Raw genomic sequence first — 22,073 nt, 5'->3', positions numbered from 1 at the left:
AAGTTGCTACTTACGGGATGCCAATCTCAAACAAATTGTTCTGGATCAGCTGCTTGCCCAACATGATAATACTGAGCTGGATACACAACTCCATTAGGCAACCTCCTGGGGCACACTGGGGTGAACAAAAGAGAGGTCAGTCAGAACATCTCCTCTACCCCATCCATCCAATATGACCCCAAACAGGATAGAAATTCAATTACCTCTTCCATTCGGAAGGAATGGAAAATGTAGACGTAGTCGCCTGGACGTCCAACAAATCTAGGGCACAACGAGTTAAAAACATCAGACGGATTTTATACTTTCAATATTTGATTCCTAAAATAATTCATGCCATATTCCATGCCTCTGAGTGGGACCATCTGATGTTTAGTCCTGAAAAGGCCTCCAAGAAGCTGAAACTGAATAGCCTTTCCATCACTCACCGGCCCTTGAAGAAAGCCACGTAAAAAATGGGGGTGTAGGCATTGACAAATTTCAGCAGGAAAGCCTTGAAAATCAGCCGCTCCTCAAAGTTCTTGTCGGTCTTTGGCACCTCTGGAACCAATGGGACATGGATGAGAAACGTTAAGGAATTATCCAACCTGGAATCATTTCAAGATCTTATAAATGTGGGTTTTGGAGAACATCATCACATCATTTGTTTAAAAGCCCCCTTTTAAACAAAGGAATATATATGTACAGCGCTATATATATGTATATATATAAAAGCAGTATGGCTGCACTGAGGTCAGTGGTCAATCTGCTGAGGATCCCACCAGTCAGACACGTTACAATGGCAATTCCAATTTAGTTCCACACCTGCCTGACCTTCATGACAATCATTTGTAGGTGCGAAAAACTTGACCTGAAAAGATTCCTGGACCTTTGGTTACTGACAATTTCTTGGAAATAATAATAATAATAATAAAAGTTCCACAGTGGAATTTTAGGCACAAATGTGCCTACTCAAGATCCCCAGTGATCTGGGTGCTCAGATTTGACCCCCTTGTGGCGAGCTGAGGTTCCAACGCACCGATCTGCGTGAGCCACCTGGCGATGCAGCCGTACACCTCGTCCAGGATGATGATGACCACCAGGTTGATGATGACGGCGGTGGCGGTGACGGTGACGCGCACGCTGGAGCGCCCCGAGGGCGTGGAGCTGATGGCCAGGGCTGCGGCCGTGGAGATCCTGTAGATGATCACCCCGAACACGATGGCGAACGTCAGCCCAACCTGCCAGGAAAGAATCGCCCAAAACCTTACCAAAGGTTTGCCTTCCAATTCTTTGTTTGGGATTTAGAAATAACCTTAAAAATGGGATCTCTGGGCCACACCCAAGTCCACCCAATACTGCATTAAGGCCTTGATGAACTGTGGGAAAGGAGTCCCCTTTTTTACTTAAAAATCACAGGAAAAAGAATGGCACTGGGATGCCACAATCACAGGCAAAAGGCTTTTTTTTTAAAAGGTACCAAAATGTAAACTCCACGCTTATCAGCATTAAAAAATACTACATATTACTAAGAAATAAATTCTAAAATACTTTATATTACTAATGAATATAAGTAATGATTGTAATTAATAAATACTAATATGAAAAGTATATTTCAGCAGTATATACACATGGTGTTTCCTTTGTGAGAAACAAAAAATTTTGTTTAATTGAAACAAATATTCCAAATTTGAAACAAATACTCCATTTTAAACAATGGAGTATTTCAGCTTCACTCTACACGCCAGCCTTCAAATCCCTTAGACAGGCTCACTGTGCTCTCATAACCACAAAGTGAAATTAAATCTGATTAAATCAACACACTTCCTGGCTCAGTAAAATCTCTCTCAATTTTTCATTGCTTAAATAAAGGAATGAGTTTAAAACATGGTTCTGAAAAGATACTGGATTCTTCAGCTGAGCATAAGAGATTTGTTGCATTTCTGTTCTCTGAAAATACAAATATTTAAAAAACTTAACCTTAAGCCAAAATCCCTACAGCAAAAAACCAAAATAATTGACTTAGTCTGAGAAATTCTACCTTTGGAAAGGGTTTAGGCTTTTTTCACTATATCTGCCAATCTGTTCCATGACTTGAATTATTATTGTTTCTGTCAACATTTGTTTTAAATGCTGATGCTTTATCAGCAAATGGAAGAAGGCTGTTCTCATCATTATTTTACATTTTCCTTGAATTAAGTGCTCTGTTTGCAATTCTCTTGTTAGATGGCATAGCTCCAAATTTGACTGATTTATTAAAAATCATTGCAATTATGATTCCAACTGGGAAGATCAGTTATTTCCTAAAGTTTGACTATAAAAATGATGTTGGTCTCTACTTTCTGAGAGGGCTCTCTGTACTTTTTAAGCTTCATCCCATCAATGGTGTAGGAATTTCCATTTCTGTGTCCTCACTTTCCCCTCCCCTAGTTTAGTAATCTTTTATGTTTATTGGAAAAAGACAGCAAAGTAGAAATTCAAGCTCTTGCAAAGATTTCAGATCATGAACCAATAAAATGCTTGAATTTTTTCACTGGAAAAAAGCCATTTTGAACTACACCCACCTGATAAAGTTTCCTATCACTTCTCTTCCATACAATGTTTCAGTAACAAAAAATTTCAGGTTTTGCCAGGTGATGCTTACCATGAAGATGATGCCAACAAAATTGGTTAAATAGGCTGGAAAACGATCCTTCCATGTCAGCTTCTCTTTATCCGTCTAAAGTTTTTTTTGGTGGGAAAAAGAAAAAGGTACATTTGATAAAGAAGGAGAGTGTGATTCTGCACACGTGATGAGAACAGAGAGGGGGAAGAAAAGGCTGGCAAAACCACAACCAGTTAGAAGATGCAGACACAGTGTTTACAGGCACAATTCCACACAGGCAAATTGTTTACTCCGTATCCAGGTTCAGACTGGTCAAGTGTCTGTGCTAGGAGTATAAATAAACCAGATTTTTCTGTGTACTTTTTGAAGGAAACATGCAAATAGGTTGTCATAAACCATAAAGTAAGGTCTCTCTTGCTGTTAAATATTTTCTTTTGCTTTCCCTACAAAAATGCCCCTCCTTCCTCCCCCCTTCCACAGTTAATATTTGCAGCTCTGCTGTTGCACCACTGGCTCCACTGAAATACAGATTTAAGCATTAAATGAATTCATGCTACAGAGTAGCTCCAAGGTGAACACTCAGTTGACAGGGAAGATGGGAAGATTAGGTTTTGATGTGTGGCAAGACTTAAAGTTCCATTTGATATGAGTGACTTTTAATTTTACCTGGCTATTCCTATGATATTCAATGGACTACAATAATAGGAATTATAGAAGGGGGGGGCTGGAATGAGGTGGTCTTTAAGGTCCTTTCCAACCCAAACCATTTTGTCATTTTCTATATAACAACTCTGTATATTCTCTGTATTCCCTAAACCCAATCAATCAGCCACTGCCTGAATTTTGGCTACAAAATATTAATTTAGAAGAGCTTTGCTCCTCTGGAGTCCTTCACAAACTTGGATGCCGGGAATTGTCTTGAAACACAGAAAATCAACAGCAAAAGGAACATCTCAGAGGATGATGCACATGTTGTAATGCACGTAAAAATATTGCTCAAATTTTATTTTTATGACATGCATGTTGTCTCAGGGAAGTGCAAGCGGCTCTTTCGGCACATGGCCCATGCTCCTCTGCAAAACATAACATCCAGGATGGGAAATCTAAGATTAGCCATGCAGTGCCATTCCCAACTCATGGAGCAGTGTCCCAAAAATTGCTGAAGGAATGAGGCAAGGAAGGGGAAGAAACCCAGAACTGAATGTGAATATTAAACAAAGGTTCGACAGCCAAAACCAAATTGATTTGTGTCTTCCATAATTACTCATAATTTGAGTTTCTTCATAAGTTTGTATAAAAAGAACCAATTTCACCCCAGCCATGACATTCTTAACTCTTTGTCTCCATTTGTTTGCTGTCTCTTCTGGAAAATATCGGTGCTTCTGATGGGCAATCAAAGGAAACAGAAAAGGATTGGGAAATATGGAATTACAAAGCACTGCTCAATTAATTCCATTAATTAATTCCATATTCTCTACTGACACACCACTTTAGCACAAGTGAATGCTCTGTTAGCTTGGTTAAGGCTTTGTGTTTCAGCTTTAAGTTAATAAAATATATCAGCAAGAAAAGATAAATGCTTGCCCCAAATCCTAGGGAACATCAGGCAATCCTGCAAATGATATTACCTTTTTAATATAGGATTGTGCTCTGCTTTATATTTTATGAGGTGTAAAGAATGAGCAGATTTTTTTTTCCTTTAATTTTTGGTTTTTTTTTTTTTTAAATTAGGTTTCTCTTGAAAAACTACAAGCAATTTTGGTTTAGCTTTAGATATTTTTTCTTTAAGAAGGTTTTCAAGTGTTACAACTGTCGAATTTGAACTTTAACACACTAGATCCCAATAAAAGATAACCACCAAGTCTTTCAGAAAAAAACCTCTCTTTTTCTCACGTTTCCCAAATTAGTAACATCCAAATTGAACACAGCCCAAAAACTTATAAATAGTCTGGTTAAAAAAAAAATCCTTTCTTAATTGCTCAACTTCCATTTTCCAATATTAGAGGGCCACCATTCATTAGTTGTCTGATTAGCCTTCCACATTTAAGATTTGAATTCTGATTATACTCAAAAGTAGAGCAAGTTACAGGTTTTTAATGGAATACAGTAAAGTCTGTATCCAAAATCCTTTACCTAGTCTATCATAGTGCAGCAACCCAAATTGTTTCTCTTCTGCAAGGGATTTTAAAAGGGATTTGATTTGCTTATGGCCCTGAACCACTGATATACAGCATCCTATAGATTAATGGGAACACACCACCAGCAGCTCTGTAGCATCTGTTAAGAGGGGCCCAGTGGTACTCAAGTATAAACTTACTTTAACATTCATCTATATGTGCTCCCCTAAAGAGTGTAAATGTTATTGCAGTTGTATTTTCACAGGGTTGCCATAAAATCCAAATTTAGGGAACAGTTCCACGTTGTAGTGCCACTGGCAACAGACACAAGAGAGGAAATTCTGCCAAATTTTATGTTAGAGTTTTTACATTTCTCAATAAAACCACGGCACACAAATGGCTCACTCCTTGTAGCGAAGGGGGAATAACCTCAGGTAGGATGGGGGCATAAGTGGGCAGGGGAGAAAAGGAGCTTTCCCAAATCGTTCTGCTCCTGACAGGAAAGGAATTCCAGCTCCAGTGAAAGGGCAGGGAAGCTGCTTGTAGGGATTGTGGCATCCCTTGGCAAGAGGCAGGTGCTCCTGGGGTGACAGGCAGCACCTCTCTCACAGTGACATAGAGTAAATTCAGAGCATAAGTGAGCACTGCCTCGTTCAGTGGGATAAAAGGGGAAGCTGTGGTTTTAAAAGGCAGAAAGTTAATGCCAAAGCTGGAATTTGGCGTGGAAATTGGAGTTAGTACTCTTCATTAATATCTTTATTTGCAGAGAAAGTCCAGCAAGACAGAGAACTTCTTCTGAGAGGCTTTAGGTACTTTTAATGCATAGAACAAGATGGTTTGTTACAGTTTTCTCAAACTTGATTTATTAGTGTTAGAGGAGCACCTCTTTGATGAGGCTCTGTTAGTTTCCCTGAGCCACACTCCTGAATCTAATTAGTTAAGTCATTTCTAGATTTAATCAGGTCTTGTGCCTGGCAGACCCCGAGCATCTCATGTGTGGAAGAAGACACCTGGAACTTAAACACAGTGAGCATTGACTACTTTTTGCCTATTTATTAGTCTTGGGTCACTGCCTGCTGTAACAACCTTCTTTTTCATAAGGGAAACAAATGAATATTTTTACGTTACCTCTTTATGTTTGTGTTCTTTTCTCAATGATTTTTCTAAAACTTTTGCTTCATATTCTGCTCTTGGATGATCCTGTGAAAGAAGTCATATTTAATAAAAAAAAGCAAGATTATTTATTTTCTCTATCAGCTACAGATGAACTCTCTGCAGGTTGATTTCCTGATAATTTCTGAGTTTTCTAACTGAATTTCAATTCACTTGGTATGTCATTCATGTGAATTGATAGTTGATTATAATTAAAAAATGTTAAGTCCTGTGAATACAGGAGCAGCTGCAGAATAATTTGGACAGCAATGTGCAGTGCTGTGTAGATTACATTTAATATATGAGATATGCAGCACAACCTGCAGACAGCACAGCTCATGATGCTTGGGTTTTAGTTATATCTATTTTTTAAAAAAGTTGAACATCATTAACCAATTTCAGTGATCCTCAGCTCATGAGAGGATTAATTTTCTGCTGTAAGTATGCAAAATACATGTCTTTGGGATCCCATAAAATTGCCAGTTGGGGTGTTCCCCTAATTCTGTCCAGGACAGCATCCACAGATTCTCTATCTGCATTGCAGGAGGAAGTGTAGGAAACACTTGGAAGTAAGAGACAGCCAAAAGACTGAGGAAGATTCATGGGTTCAGAATTCCCGACAATTACGCATTCATAAGAGTCAGAATTCAAAATTATGCATTGGATGGGAAACAGAACGGAGCTGAAAAAAGTCTGAACAAGTGGAGAGGGGAAGGGTGTAAAGGCAAAGCAATCAGTGGGGGTTCCAAAGCAAATCTGATGCTTGAAAAAGGAGAAATGGAGATCAAAAGATGGCATTCATCAGTAGACATGGAATAAAAAAGGTAGGAGCAATTTGAAAAAAAAAATGTTTTCCAAACCTTGACTGCCTCCTTCAGGAAACCAGAAAAAAACCACGAAAAACAAGAAAAAACAAAAAACAAATAAATAAAAATTTGATTACTGAACTGTTCCAGGTCATATTGTTTTTATATATTAAAAGTTACATGAAACAAAGATAGATACAGTGGATGGTTAGACACTATTGGAGAAAACCCAGTCTATTCATGTTCTATATTAATTAACATTACTGCAAGTATTGTGTGAACCTGGCATCTCTAAAAACACCAGAAAATGAGATACTTTGTGCTTTAGCATTTCACTTAAAACCCAGACTGTTCAATGTGATTCTAGCTTAAGTTTCCCCCAAATCAGCAACAGGAGAACCTAAAATCCTGTGAAAAACCCATGACTGTATTATTTATCAGTGACCACCAAAAACACAGAATAAAATATATGGAATTGACAGGTGCTGGTTTGGCTGTGCAGAGCTCTGGACTCAGACATGAAGCTGCCATTGAAAAGATACACTTAATCCTCTTCACTTTCACGGATGCTAACAAGTTACCAAAAATAAAGGAGCATATAGTGTCCAGGAAATAAATCTCTATATTCTCCCCCAGTAAATAGGTATGGACCAGCGCAGAGGCTGCTGGCACAGGGCACCTAAATCTATTTTGGAGGAGATAAACATATTAAGGGGAGATAATTCCTACAGAAAGGCTCTGGGGGCGAGGGGAGCCATGGCTGTGCCAGGCTCAGCAAGCTGCAGGGTGTCAAAGCCAGGAAGGGCTGCTGAGGCTTGTGTTTCACGTGAGCAGTATTTGTTGTGTATCTATTTAGGACATCTAGAGACATGACAAGGGAGGTCATACTTCTTTTAATAACAGCAGCAGGGCAAGGCTGGGGGCTGGGACTGTGCTCTGCTCTGGGAAGGTGTCCCCTTTATTTTCTGTAAAGTGGCAAAATCAAAGCCAAAAAGGTGGAAAACAGTTTCTTAGCTGACTGAGGATTTTCTCTCCTCTCTTTCCAAAACTTCATTGATTTTGAAGGTCTTTTCTTCATACAGATTTGGGCCTTTTCTCCTTTATTCTCTTCAGCAGATTTAGAATAAACCTGGCCAGAGGTATTGCTTTTTTTTTAGCCACTGCAAAAAACTCCACCACCTCCACACTGTGTCCCTCCCCATGCCTCAAGCCCACATGTCTGGCAATGCTTTCTGAGGTATTTTCCAAGTCAGGGCTTGATCCTGCATCGTTAAAGTTAACAGGAATTTTTCAGTGCTTTTTTTACAGCACTGTAACTTTATCAGCTTCAATGCACTCATTTCTGATTTACAGCAGTGTGTGATGAATGAGGTCCTTGGCTCTTGCCACCCTGACTTCAGCAGAAGGTCTGAGCTGGATATTCCATGCCTACACTGCTAGGTGTGACCCCACACTTCAAAAAGAAAAAAAAAATAGTCACATTTTGTGGCTATACAATTATGTTCCCATGGCAACAGGACCGGACTAGTCATGCCTTTGCTACAGAAACCTCAAACGCTTCATGTATAGGGATTTTCCTTCCTCCTGTAGGATGGAACCCTCCCAGGAACATGAGGCAAAGTCTGTAAGGTCAGGGCAACAGCAGGGCAGAAAGCAAAGAGTCAGAACTGAAGGGACAAACCTCCTCCTCTTCAAACCCAGTCAGGTCCCACCTGTAGTTGAGGCGCATCTGTTTTCTCTTCCAGTGCTCCATAAAGGTGGCAGCTGAAACAACAGTTTAACATGTAACACAGATTACCACAGAACTTCATTTCTGCTTCTTTTTATTCAACAGTCAGGTCTGGCTGGGAAACACTCATGTGCCAGGAGCCAAATGTTTTATCCAGGTGAACTGAAGAAAGGGCATTTGTTACATCCACAGCTTCATGTAGGAAGATGCCTGCAATTTTTAAGGGGTCTAAGAAAGCCAGTCAGCCAAACTTATTTAAATATTTTATCACAATTAGTATGTGTGACTAATAATATTATTGGTCTTCAATTGTGTATTGTTTCATTTGTTCAATGTTTTATCCAGGTGAGCTGAAAAAAGGGCATTTGTTACATCCACAGCTCCATGTAGGAAGAGGCCTGCAATTTTTAAGGGGTCTAGGAAACCCAGGCAGCCAAACTTATTTAAATATTTGTATGAGTGACTAATAATATTATTGGTCTTCAACTGTGTATTGTTTCATTTGTGAATCCAAAAAACCTGAATCTTATCTGTACAAAATAGGAATGATTTCATTTGCACTGATGGCAGAGTTATTCCCTCAAGGATATAAAGATAAAGCATTTTTATAATTACATCCACCTGTGGTCACAATAGAGTGGTTGGCTCTAATCATCACACTCAAACCCAAACACTCTCGTGAAAGTGTGAAAGAGGAAGCCTTTTAGTTTTAATCATTAGACACCCAGCCATTTTCTTTTTGATGGAGAAGGGTCAGAGAAAAAAAACCTCGTTAAAGCAATTCCTGATTCCCCATGAATGATCCCAGTCTATATCAGTCTATCTGCCCCTGAGACCGAGCGAGTTCTCAGAGGACATATTTAGATGCTGGGAATACACCAGTGTTGTATAATAAATAAGTGATTATGAAAGAGGGAAGTCTACCAAGAAATGGTGTTCCCAGGGGAGCTTCCCACAGTGAGTATTAACAGATGTGCTCAGAAACATTTGTATCCAGAAAAAACAGAGGCAGGGAGAGGGTAACAAAGTTGAACAGAGAGGAAAGGACACCCTCTTGACTGGAGCCAGGCTGGGGCCATGACATTCATTCGCCTTCCAAGCGAAACTTTCATGTGGAAAAGCTACAGCTGAGCCCCTTCACAAGCCACAGGCTTCCTGTGAATCAGGGTGGCCAGAGCTGTGTCTTGAGAGGGTCCTTGTCTCAGGGACCTGGAACTGCCTCTCCTCTCCTCACAGTTCTCACGCTGGCTGGGGGCTGCAGCTTCCATTTACAGCCAGAGATGTGGAACATGACCGAGATGCTGCTGGAAATCCTCCCGTGGCACTGACTTACAGCAGGGCAAGAGGAGAGGACAGTGTCTGGAATGCTGCCTTGTTCTGGGAGCCCTGGGGGAAGTGCCAGGCAGCTGCATCCCTGCTCTGCCACGAGCATCTGCACTTCCCTATTTCAACCATACATGAATTTGATGTCACTAACTCAAATCTGTGTGGAGAAAGTTCTCAGTTTTCCAGTTGAAAAAGAAATTTTTGAAACAATGTTTGGTTTATATGGGATTGTACCACAATAAAACTTTGTGTTGACTCCAAAGATCTTGAGAAGTTTGACATCCCACTCCAAAACCCTCTCAGATTTTGTGCAGGGCCCAGAACCTGGCTTCTGCCAATCTGCCTTACTTTGCACAAGAGTGTAAAAACTGGATGAAGAGACCCATAGTTGCCTGCTGTGGAAAGGGAGGCAAACTTTTACTTTTTGGACAAGAGGATATCATGCCAAGATCTATGTGGGGCTCCCACTAATGGTAAATGAGGGAGACCAAAGCTGAACTTGACTTTCCTTTGTGGTACCTGACAGTGCTGCATCTAAAACAATGCTACCCCAAACACAGATCCTGGGCAAAAATTAAAATTAAATTATGCTGACATGTACGTATATCAGTTTAGATGAATGGTAATGTACAAACAGTTCCCTATGCACTGAAAGAGATTATTATTATTATTATCACCTCACTGTGAATTAATATAACCTGTTCTGAAATATAATCCAGAACAGGTTATATTAATTCACAGTGAGGTGTACAGGGGGGCTTGTGCTGCTCTCACTGCTGCTGGGAATATGTAGCCATGAAAGCTCCTCTCCCCCAGAGCCCATTCCTGGAGTAAGGAGGTTCCCCATCCCTCCCCCAGTAGGGACAGGAGAAGCCCTCCATAACCATTTCTGAAGGCATCCCCACAAAGATGTCATGAGAGGGCTCATTTTTGACCCTAGTGCCAGAGACATGCCCAGAAAGGTCTCAAAGCATGAGGGCAGCATCAGGACCAGGAAAAATCCCTCTGCACCACTGTTCCCTCTTCCCAGCCTCCTTGCATGATGTCTGCCTGCTGATAACCCTAATTGCATCTCAGACAACACTCAGGAATCAATGTTGGTTTGTCCTGAAGACGCTAAAGGCCATTACACTTCCCCCCAGAGCCCTCCCCTCAACCCCAGAGTACATTAATACATTTCTTCTGTAATGTTCTAAAGTGGAAGCTGGCTCTGCAAAGAGATTTTTTTTTTTTGGCAAGCTGTGCAATCCCGTTAATGAAATTTTGACAAACCACGCAGCAGTTTTATGACAGATGCTTAACAATTTCATTTGCTATTCAGCTTCAGCAACTTTTTGAATTTTAGTCTCCAGTCCAGAATATAAATTTGGGTGTGACAGTTTCATGGGAAAGAAAAAAAAAAAAAGGAAGAAGAAAAAAAAGATAAATTCTTTCTATCATTTACTGCCTGTGTATAAATATACTGCTTTATCTCCTCTGTTTCTTCCGTTGTATTTTTAATAATTAAAAGCTTAACATCAAGGCATAGATCTCCTTACCCCAGAGAGCCATGAAGACTGAGAAGAAGACAGTTGCAGGGTTATCAAACAGATGACTTGCACGGGCAGTGGCACAAGCAGAGCTCATCTTCCAGTAACTGCACGTTTTGTCACACAGGGGACACATGGTGATGTTGTTTCTCTGGTCACACATCTCCATACTGCAACAAAGCCACAAGAGAAGGGAAAAGCGGGGTCAGGATGGCTCCAGCTTTGTGCTCTGGTGATCTTTTCTCCTCTAGACAGCAGCTGCTTCTGTAGGATCATTGGATACGATCCTACACCATTGCAGGGGCTGAAATCCTCATCTAAGGCTGTCTCCCTCCCTCCTTCCTGCCCCAGAGCCATAAGGCTCTATGTTTTCTACTCTAAGATCTTACAGAATAAAATAAATAAAAATAAAATAAAACACTCTTGTTTTATCTACAGTGATAGATAAGGTACAGGGGAAGTGCTGAACATCAAGAGACTGGAGTTCAACCAATTTATCTCCTCTGTATTCCATCTGAGAAATAGCAACAGTGACCCTCCCTCTGACTTTCTTCAGCTGTTGGAAGCACTACAAAGCAGTCTTAATGAACAACAAAAACAATTAAATCTATTTTTTGGTACCCATTATCTGCTCTGTTATTCAAGATTGGTGCTTGTTGTACAAACCATGTAATTTGCATCTCCAGCTGATGATGCATGCAGGGCGAATAATGCAAAATCAGAGGCCTTTAAAGATGTTTTAATACAAAACTTGATGAAAGATTAAAAGTAGGAGGACATCCAGATTTTGTTGACGTGATCACAGTAGCTTATTTGAGAGATATATATTCTTGATGCATCTCTCTGTCACACAATGCCCTCCTCAGCACTCTGTGCTGGGAAGCACCAAACCCCCTCATTAGCAGAATTTTGCTGGTTTGTTTTAACATAATGATCTGAGTTTGGGAAAAATCCCAACCACCTGAGCAACTGGCCAAGAATTATTTTTAGGACATCAATGCAAACTGCCCAAGTAATAGTAACAATGAATGCTAATGAGATAGAAATGGGCTGCTCTGTGCCCTTGGGAGAGCTCTGTGCTTTACTGGAAGCTGAGATCAGGGAAGCTGTGGAGGTGGATTAATTTGAAGCACAGCTTCCAAATGATGAAGCGTGAGGATAGAGAGTTTTAGGAGCACACCATCCTGCTGCAACAGCCAGCTGGGACAGATGGGAATGGGGACTGGGGTGAAGGGATGTGGGTGGCACAGGACAAGACCCAGCAACAAGAAACCCCAATTTCAGCTGTGCTTGGCCTAGATATTACTGATAAAACATTTGTAAAGCAAGGCAACTTTGAGCTTGAAGTGCCCTCTAACAGCAGAATTTATTTATTCATCTATTTTACCTGGGTATATTCTCATCCACAGTTGCACAGCCATAGAGGAAAACGATAATCCCTACAATTGAAGCTGGAATGAGCATTTGTGTATAAACTCCCAGCCAGGCAAAATATAGCCCAATCTTCTCTCCAAAGTATTTTCTGAAATACATTTAGAAAAAAAGAGAAAGAAATGAGAGAGACATGTTTCCTATTTCTTAAAATATAATGTGGCTAAAATTATGAATCACATCTGGATTAGGCATGGAGAAAGTAAGATGACCTGTGGGAATTTTTTTTTTCTCAGAGGACTCTCTTTCTCATGATGCTTGGAGTCCATCCAGAGATACAGGCACCCTGAAAACAAGTTTGTCCCACTGGTCATTTTTTCCCCCCCACTGTGTTTCTGTTGTGCAAATTGGTATCTCTGGACCTTCAGTGAGTGAATCCTCTTAAAAAGGCATCTTGCTTTCCTCAGAGAGTCTTATCACGAGCAAACAAAATTAATTAAAAATATATCCCCCGCAAGCTTTCACTCAGTGTGGGATATATCAGCATGTTCTAAACTCACAGAAAACTCCTTTTCTCCCAGTGAATTTCCCATTCTCTGGAATCTCCCGGGGTGAGGGCGCACTGAGGGCAGCATCCACCCAGGGGAATGGGGCACGAGCATCCCTGCAGAGCTTCATCTCTGCCCAGGGTTGAACTCTCACCTCACCAAGTCGATGGGCTGGTATTTATAAAACACTCCATAGCTCGCCCACTCCTCACACAGGAGCTGGAAGACAGAAAAGCACGAGAAAGGTGAGAGCTAAAGCACCACCAGGTTCTGCTTTGGACGCTGCAGGCCCCGCAGGCCTCACCACGCCAGGGTTTCGGCCCAACACGCGCAGCCTGAATTAAATATTAAAAGTAAATGAGATGGTTTGGCATGCTCCAACAGAGAGATGGATTCCAGCACATTGAAAGGCTCTTCAGCAGCTGGACTGATGGACACCTAAGCAGAGACAGGGACAGCAGTGCTGGTTTTGTGGTCCGTGGGCCCAGCCACCCTCTGGGGGAAGAACCTTCTCCTGACATCCAACCTCAACCTCCCCAGACACAACCTCAACCTCAACCTCCCCTGACACAACCTCAGGCCATTTCACTATAATTCAGCATCCAGAAAGAGGTGCTGGGCTGAGGTGCCTCAATTTAAAATTTTTCTTCAGCTTTAAACCACAAGAAGCCAACGATTTCTACTCTTCCTTTTTGTCAGGATGTGGGCCAAGGAAAACAATGATCCCCGTTACTGATTTGCAAAACTGAATGCCTCACAAAAATAGGTTTCTCTGAGACCTTCAACTCATCCCCTATTTTGTAAAATATATAAATAGTGTTTCTCAACCCTCACTTTCATCCCTCATTCAATTCAGCCAACAGAGTGACCAAGAAATGAAACTCAATGGGGAGCAAAGACTGAAACCAGTACCAGTGCAGGGAGGGCAACAGGATGGATCTTGCTCCTTGACCAAACAGGATGTTATTCCCTAAACTCCAGGCTATTTTATCATGGGAAACTTGACAGTTGTCAAACTCCTACACGTCTCCAGTGACATGCAGCAAACAGAAAAGGGCACACCAGAGCCTGGCCACTGCCCATGCCCATTCCTGCTGCTCACACTTGATCACAGAGAAGTCCCAGTGCAAACCATGTTCCTACAGCAATTTTGGAATTCCCTTGCCAAACCATTAACAGAGATTTTTTCCAAGCTGAACTGCTGTACTTATACAAATGGCTTGACTCATTAAAAAACCAACAAAGCAACTTCTCAGCTTTTACAGAAATATGACGTCAAAAATGTAAATGGGATGTAGGTTTTCCCCTCTGCAACCAAAAATCATGAATCATTATTAATTTCCTTACAGCAGTAAGGGAAGGAACCGAAACTTAACGGCAGGCCTTTATTAAACAGCAACATTCTTGCAAATTTTTTTTTATTCTGCTTTAGGTTTATTTCAACCACATTTTCCAAAGGTTTAAGGCCAACTGCCTATGTCTGGGAAGCAATGATTTGGGACACACCTCAACATCCACATGCAGCACTAGCTAAACCACTTCCTTCTATATATACTTTTTAAAATTTTATCTTTAAAACTAAGTTTATGCTGAAAATTAGATTTCTGTTCTGTGATACAAGCTGGTCAGCCATATCAGGAAAACACTAAGCTGAGAAGATTTTGCATCAGTGCCATGTTTTAGTTTTGTGCAACTTGAAACCAGATTTGTGCCTAAAGTACAAATGAATTATCTCATTTATCCTGACATTTATTCAAAGCACAGCTTCAAAGACATGATTAGAGGAGATCAGCACACTAGACCTAAATATTTACTTCATTTCTAGGCCTCAAATCTTTAATTTTCTTGTTAAAAAAGGCACAGGCCCAGCCTAGTGTTGGATAAGATTAAAGAAAGCTTCAAGAAACCAGAAGAGACATGCCAAAACACACCAAAAGATTATTTGATGGAACTTAAAGTCAAAAGCCAAGGTAAACACTTCCAAACACACAATGAACTTGTGAAATTAGTCAATTTGTGAACTTTGAGATGTTAGTAATGCAGAAGATAATTTGGACACTTCCAGAAAACATGGACTTCCATTCTATTTTTAGTTGAGTGATGTGTTGCTTAATAATGAAAAGACAAATGTGTGGTATTTTTAACACAAATCAATAGAGGGAGGGAAATAACATTCACTGTCTTTTGATGAGCCATTTGCACCTGAAGGACCAGCACACTATCAATTTTTAGAACCTATTTTTATGCATAAATCCTGAAGATCTTTAAATCTGCTTTTCCTATGACCTGACTGTTCAGAGCATATCTCTGGAGAAAATAAAAATAAAAATCATGACACAAACAGGAAAAGCAAAGTTTCGGGACTGAAACCCCAGCACATTCAGCACCCAAATTTAGTAGCTCCTCCTGAGAGAACTGGTTGTCACCTCTCCACTTCAGTTTTTGTCTGATGCACAGACAAAAGCCACCCCTTCTTTGGGGAAGTATGATAGGGAGGATGAAGTCACCAAGCTTTGAATTTAAGAAATCAGCATTTCCACAAAGAGTGGAAAATTTTGGTTTTTGCTCATACTTCCATACTATAAAGTACTACTTCCTAGTTCCTTAGGAAAAGTACTTCCTTAGGATAATTTCTACTTGTTTTACCACAATGAACAAATGTTTTTCATATACAGACAATAAAATCACAATTTAAAGCATTAACTTCAGCAAAAAGTGATGCAATGCCTCAGTGTACACCCACAGGACAGCTTCTAGCTGCAGAGCTACATTAAAACATTGTTGAGGACCTCTTATTCTAAAAAATATTCAATATTTATCTTTCCCAATCACTTTCATGCTTATGTGCATAAACTGCCTCTGCCTCCCACTCCTCCAATTCTGATCCTCATGCCATGGAATGAAGCAGGATTTATGCCCAGTACAGACAGCAGAATATGACTGAGCATACTCTCATCAGAGCTGGCCTGAAATAACATTATCTGAACATATGTCAATATTCTTACCAATGTGGCATGAAATGTATCATTACTGAGCTGAGTACTTCATACATATCCACACTACATTCCACATTTGGGCAAATTTAAATGCTGCAAAGCACTTTTTTCCTTAAGCTGCTTGGCATTTAGTGCCTTTTTGCAGCATTTTCTGTGGGATTTTGGCAAAAACATCCAGATTCCAACAGGTGACTCTTCAGGCTGGGATTCTTGTGAATATGTTAAACCCCCCTGTGCATCAACTTACTTTTCTGTCATTGGGCTCCACGTTTTCACCTTCATAGTCACCCTTTAAAGAGAGAGAAAAATCTGCGTCATCCAGCGGCTTGTGCCAAGAACTGCTCTGATCCTGCATGCCCACGTCTCCCACTCACTTAATGCATCAAAACCAGAAAAAGCAATCTGTAAAATAATGCTGTATTTTAGGAGCCCATTTGTCAAGGCACACTTTGTCTTCTGTCGTTGGGCACATTAGGAGAGAGCAATAGTGTCTGTCATGGGGGGAAAAGGAATGAATAAGTGATAAAGGTGGCCTAAAAATGTCCAGGGAAAGGATGCGGTATTGCCATGGTATTTGGGGTTCAGCTCAGTCCACTGGGAAGAGAAGGAACCAGCTGAGAGAGCTGCTCCCTCTCCAGACTCTCCAAACACTCAGGGCTGATTAGATTTGAGGTTTTAATTTGGAGCTATTTTTTGAGCAAACTAAGACAATAAATAACTTCTTTACAAGATTATCAGCAGCTGTCCAAAGATGTGAGGCTAGAACAGGAAGAGAAGTTTATTTAACCTTACTTTTTCGATTTCCACACAGCACTACTGTAGTTTGAGAGCCCTGACATGTATGACAAACATCAGGCAGACAAAGACACTGCTCTGCTCTGGGGTGCTCCAAGATAAAGCTCTCACAGTCCCATGTAAAACCAGTGTGAGTGTGGGGAACAGAAAACCAGGAAGACACACTTCACCCTCAAATCCTAGGCCAAAAAACCAGCACTGGGCTCCACAGCCCTTGGGCACTCACACTCAGCTCAGGCGTGAGCAGTGTGACAGGCAGCCCCTGTGACATCTGCCAAGCTTTTCTGCAGGCTAAGAGTGTGTGCTTGTCAGTTCTAGTTGCACCTTGAGCCTCTAAATCAGAAGGGCACCAGCAGCCAGCTCTGTGCACCTCTGACAGGATGGGGGTCCCTGGCTTGTCTTGAATGCCACCAGAATTCCTGAGCTCTCACTGATGAGCACCATAGCTGAACACACTCTTGACATCTCACTGAACTGCTCAGAAGCAAACTTCATCAGCAGGAAGGTCTCCAGTCACATCCAGCCCCATGGAATACATGACATCAGATCCTTGCTTATGGTCTTACCTGGTTGCATGGACACACAGCTACTGACACCTCCACAGGGAGATGTGGCCAAGGGAACCAGCTACTTGGTGCCCCAGTAATAATGTGTTTCTGGCACTGGTGCCAGAGGTCTTGGGGGCAGAAGGTCAGGAAACAACAGGAGAATTTAATTTGCTAAAACACTGTAACAACTCTTCTAATGTTACGTTCAAATTTATGATCATCGGCGGTAGAACCGAGGTGGGGAATTCCTTAAAAGCAGCAGAGGGATGGAAACAACATGCAGAAGTGACTGCAGTCATGACACAAGGGAGAAAAAAGTCAGTCATGTTTGGTATGATGCCACCAACATGTCACACATGAGGGATTTCTTGGTGACAGAAGACGTGTGTAAAATATATTGTGAGATCACTTACGTCATGCAGAGGATATGCAGCACTGTAAACCCCATTGGCAAGCAAGCTGGTGATCCCTTGAAAAATAAAGACATAATAGTTATTTATAATTTCAAGGTTAGACAGCCTCACTTCATCATCCTTCCAGGAGATCTCCCTCAAAATAACAGCCATTTGATCAGATAATGATTTTGCTGCCATCTTATTCCTTTCCATGTAGTTTCATTTTTAATCATACAGGTTATTATACATGACTCATTTTATGAAATGGAAAACTGCAGAGAGCAAGAGGAAGTCATATATATTTGAGAATCGAGAATTAGAAGCCAATGACTTGGAATTAGTCATTAAAATAAATTACATTTTCTGAAAAGTCAGTTTGATTTAAGGGCAAGCCTGAAGATTTGAAAGTGTAGCAGAAGGCTGGATCACAAGAAGAATATGGCTGGAATTGATGGCACAGGGAAACCCACATCCACACACATCACCCACGCAAAGTGTTGAATTCAGGTGTCAGATTGATCAGAGAAATTGTAGGGAAAGCCTTTGCAAAGACCTTGGCGTAATACTTACCATATTTACCACATTTTCGTCTTTTATTTAAAAGGGCAGTTTCCTTCTTTCTTCCCTCTCCTTTCCCTGTTTACACAGCCGTTTATTAGTGACATGCATGAGGCTGAAAGCAATTAGTGCTTCATCTATTAAATGTCTGTGGCACAAGGGACTGGGAGGAGTCCTGCCTTTCCCAGGGGTGGTGTCACTCCTTAACAGGGGGCAGAGGGAGGAGTTGGTGTGGAAGTTTGGAGGAATGCTGCACCATCCCCAAAGGTGGCTGGACCTGGTCCTTTGGAGGGCTGTAACTCATTAATTCTCTAATGTTCTTTCCTCCTGCAGCTGCTGGCTTTAATAGAGCTACTTCCAATTCTGTTCACCATGTCTGGAAGCATCACATTGCCCATGAACATACATTTGGGGTTGGAGTGAACCAGTCAGAGCTAAGTCAAGCACTTGTCTTTGTGCAGGGCAATGGTGATTAATGCCAACTGAAAAAAAATTAATATATATAAATCTGGCCACTAGCATTGGGAAGGATTTGAAAAGACTTTAAAAAAGAAAAGAAAAATGAGGTGTTCTGGTGAGCTACATGCTGCCCATCAGCTCATGGCTAAGAAAAGAGTGTGGGACTGGGTGTGAAGGAACAGTGACTATGAACCAGGAACCAGCTCACTGTAGAGTAATTTTTGATTGCTCTTGAAATGAGGGTTGTTCAAGTTCATTAACATTTTTGAGATACTAATCACCTGCTGGAAGAGCAGCTCCAGGAGTGCTCAGTATCTTGCAGATACTGATATTAATTTTCAAAGCCCTATTTAAGATTATACAGGTCTATGAATTGTCTGCAAATGTTTCCACACTCCTGGCAGACACAACTGGTGAGCAGATAAATGATTTTTCTAGGGCTGTGAGAAGAGCTACATAGTCCCCTTCTACTACAGATCTGAATTTAAAAGTGAAGCCAGATCCACATTTTCACAAAATTTTCTCAATAAATAACAAAGGCCGCAGTGCTCCCCTGGGCAGCTGCTTTTTTCCTGCTGGGCAGCGGTGCTGCAGCATTATCAGTGTTTGTTTAAATCTGTTTGCCACCTCTGCTGGGTTGTAACCCAGCATTCCAGCACTGGAACACAAAGGGGCTGATTGAGTTATGCAGGGCTGGCCTGGTGGCATTTTTATTACTCATATTGTGTGGCCTTGCCAGTCTCAGGTAGAAGAACCATCCAGGAATCCTAACACTCTAACATACATGAGTGTCTTCCCTATTCAACTAATCCCTGCTGTGCTTCCCATTTACTGAACCAAAAAAAAAAAAAGTCAACTCCAAGGCAAGAATTCAAACTGAGCTCTGTGACCTTCCTCTTTCAAGAGTCCAAAGATGTAATTTCCAGTGAAAATGATCCAGCACCAGACTCAAAAAGGGTCTCGAAAGTCACAGAATAATTTGAATTTCCCATGCTACAGAGAACCGCACTTCTGTTAATACTGGCTGGACACCAAATTTTAGTGTATATTAGGAGTCAACAATTGTGCGTTGTATGTTGTTACTTCAACACAAAAGTCAAAGCATGGAAATAATTTGTGGCGTAATTGTTCTTCTATTATTTGATGTCTTTCTAAGCAGCTGATGGGTCAATATTGAACAGAACTACCTGTAATTCAAGTTTCTATTGTTTTATTTAACATTTTTGTAGGCAAATACATGCCATAACAGATTTCATCAGTTACCAAACATTTTCTTCCATGTTTACGCACTTTTCTCACTTTGTTTGGATTTACCATTAACTATTTGTTAACTTTGGTTCCACAGTCAAGTATCATGTGTAAAATAAAGTATATAACAGCTGAGCAGGATCAGCTGCCACCAAATCTTCAAGGTGGCCTGATTTGCAATTCATCTCTATTATGAGTTTAATTTTTACAGCACAAACCCTAGGGCTGAAATCCTGAAACTCTTGGTTGTGGTAGCACAAACTTCTCATCCCCTGACTTGCAGCATCTGCTCTGAGGGCTGAGGTGCCCTGTTCCAGTGCAAGCCTTGGCCCCTGGCTGCTCCAGAGGGCTCATCTCAGTTCCCCTCAGGACAGTCGAGACCATTCCCCTCAAGTCACTGGAAAACCATCCCACTATAAAATGTGAGGCTCCTACTTGAATGAAATGGGCCAAGCCACAGATTTTCACTGCAGGTATTGGATTTAATTTCACAGAAATACCCTCAATCCATTTCAGGGAGTGTAGAACACAGAGCACATCTCATCTGCTGGTTTATGTCACCATCCATCCTAAGTCACATCTGCAGGGCCTACATGCTCACTTACCATTTAATTTAATCTATGAATTCACATTTGAGAAAATGTCAAACAGCTGCATAAATTGAATCAGATTTCCAAATAAAACAATTACATCCACATACATTGAATTAGAGACCAGGGGGAAAACCTAAACTCCACAGCCATTTACAACATACAATTATTTTCAATACCTGAAAAAGATATTGATCTTAAAGCTAAATAAAGTTCCTTACCCATGCTATATTTTGCTTTGGTACACGTCGTTCTTTTCAATATTTCATAAACCTACAGAAGCAAAAGAAAAGGCAGGGTTACTTCAGACACCGCCAGTGACAAGCACAATCTTTTTGTGTACAGCTCAAATATTGGCCAAGCCAAGATGTGGATGAAGTCATCACTCTTTAATAAAAGTCATGGTGTTCAGGAGAGCGGGGCTCAGAGCTCTCTGTGTACAGGAGAGAAAAGCTTAGCTAAATAGTCAGCTACCAGGAGAACTGATGGGGGCAAACAAAGTTACATCTACCCCTGGCACAACAGAAATGCAAGTTTTGCTCATGTTAGCCATCGACTGGAGCTCAGGGGTGTTCTTCCACCTGGAGCAGCTCTTCCCTGGCCTCCAGGGCACAGGCTGGCTCCATCCCAAGGAGCCGCACAGAGCTCTGGGCTCACGGCGTGTACACAGCACGCAGCCGTTTATCAAACTGGACTAACACAGGCTGACCTTAACATCTCTGAGCCTGCCTGACCTCAGTGGCAAAACAGATGTATTTATTTTGGGATTTACTGCACTTATTGTCGAGTAACCTTTGCACAGCTCAGCAGGCTGCCCGCGAGGTTCGGCTTTTGGCCGTTCCGATTTCTCTGGCAGGGCAACCAGGCAGCACAGGGAAACCTGGAGCAAAGACACCTCCTGCCCACTGCCTGGCCTGCCAGCAGAGCTGGGGACTGTTTCCCAGCTCCCTAATCTATGTGCTAACTTGACTCTTGCCCAATTCCCTGGAGGAAGCAAGTGAGGGCATCCGGGGCAAGTCCCACAGCTCATCCCAAGTCTACATATGAGTCTGTCGTCTTGTAACCCCGATGAATTAAAGGGCTGTCACAGAGAGATTTCCAGTTATATAATACATTTTTTTTATTTTCTTTTTTAATAACTGAAAGGTCTTTGGCTTAGTTTCTATTCATCAAAGACTCATGGGTAGTGACTAGATTCTTGTTCATTTCGCAGTAGGTGGAAGGGTCAATATTTGCACTGCGGTTCAAAAATACATTTAAGAAAGGCAGGGGAGAACTTTAAGAAAGAAGAATACAAACAGCAATGCACACAGAATAAAATGATG

The 22,073-nt window shown here is 41.3% G+C and overlaps 1 protein-coding gene across 1 annotated transcript in view; it reads right to left on the bottom strand.

The window, feature by feature from the left end:
• Window positions 1-22,073, bottom strand: part of ANO1 (anoctamin 1) — a 71,372-nt gene that overhangs the window by 9,727 nt on the left and 39,572 nt on the right. The window contains exons 7-20 of the mRNA XM_058806256.1: window positions 20,970-21,021; window positions 18,464-18,529; window positions 17,912-17,967; window positions 16,403-16,444; window positions 13,314-13,378; window positions 12,628-12,762; window positions 11,250-11,410; window positions 8,338-8,420; window positions 5,827-5,898; window positions 2,621-2,695; window positions 1,016-1,217; window positions 426-537; window positions 204-261; window positions 15-115 (exon numbers count right to left, since the gene is read on the bottom strand). Coding sequence (XP_058662239.1) covers window positions 15-115; window positions 204-261; window positions 426-537; window positions 1,016-1,217; window positions 2,621-2,695; window positions 5,827-5,898; window positions 8,338-8,420; window positions 11,250-11,410; window positions 12,628-12,762; window positions 13,314-13,378; window positions 16,403-16,444; window positions 17,912-17,967; window positions 18,464-18,529; window positions 20,970-21,021 — 1,280 coding nt within the window. The remainder of the gene's footprint in view (window positions 1-14; window positions 116-203; window positions 262-425; window positions 538-1,015; window positions 1,218-2,620; window positions 2,696-5,826; window positions 5,899-8,337; window positions 8,421-11,249; window positions 11,411-12,627; window positions 12,763-13,313; window positions 13,379-16,402; window positions 16,445-17,911; window positions 17,968-18,463; window positions 18,530-20,969; window positions 21,022-22,073) is intronic.

The sequence above is a fragment of the Ammospiza caudacuta genome, chromosome 6 (assembly GCF_027887145.1).
Source record: "Ammospiza caudacuta isolate bAmmCau1 chromosome 6, bAmmCau1.pri, whole genome shotgun sequence".
Classification (NCBI taxonomy): domain Eukaryota; kingdom Metazoa; phylum Chordata; class Aves; order Passeriformes; family Passerellidae; genus Ammospiza; species Ammospiza caudacuta.
Note: the sequence above shows the minus strand (reverse complement) of the source record. Positions and strands in the feature narration are given on the sequence as shown.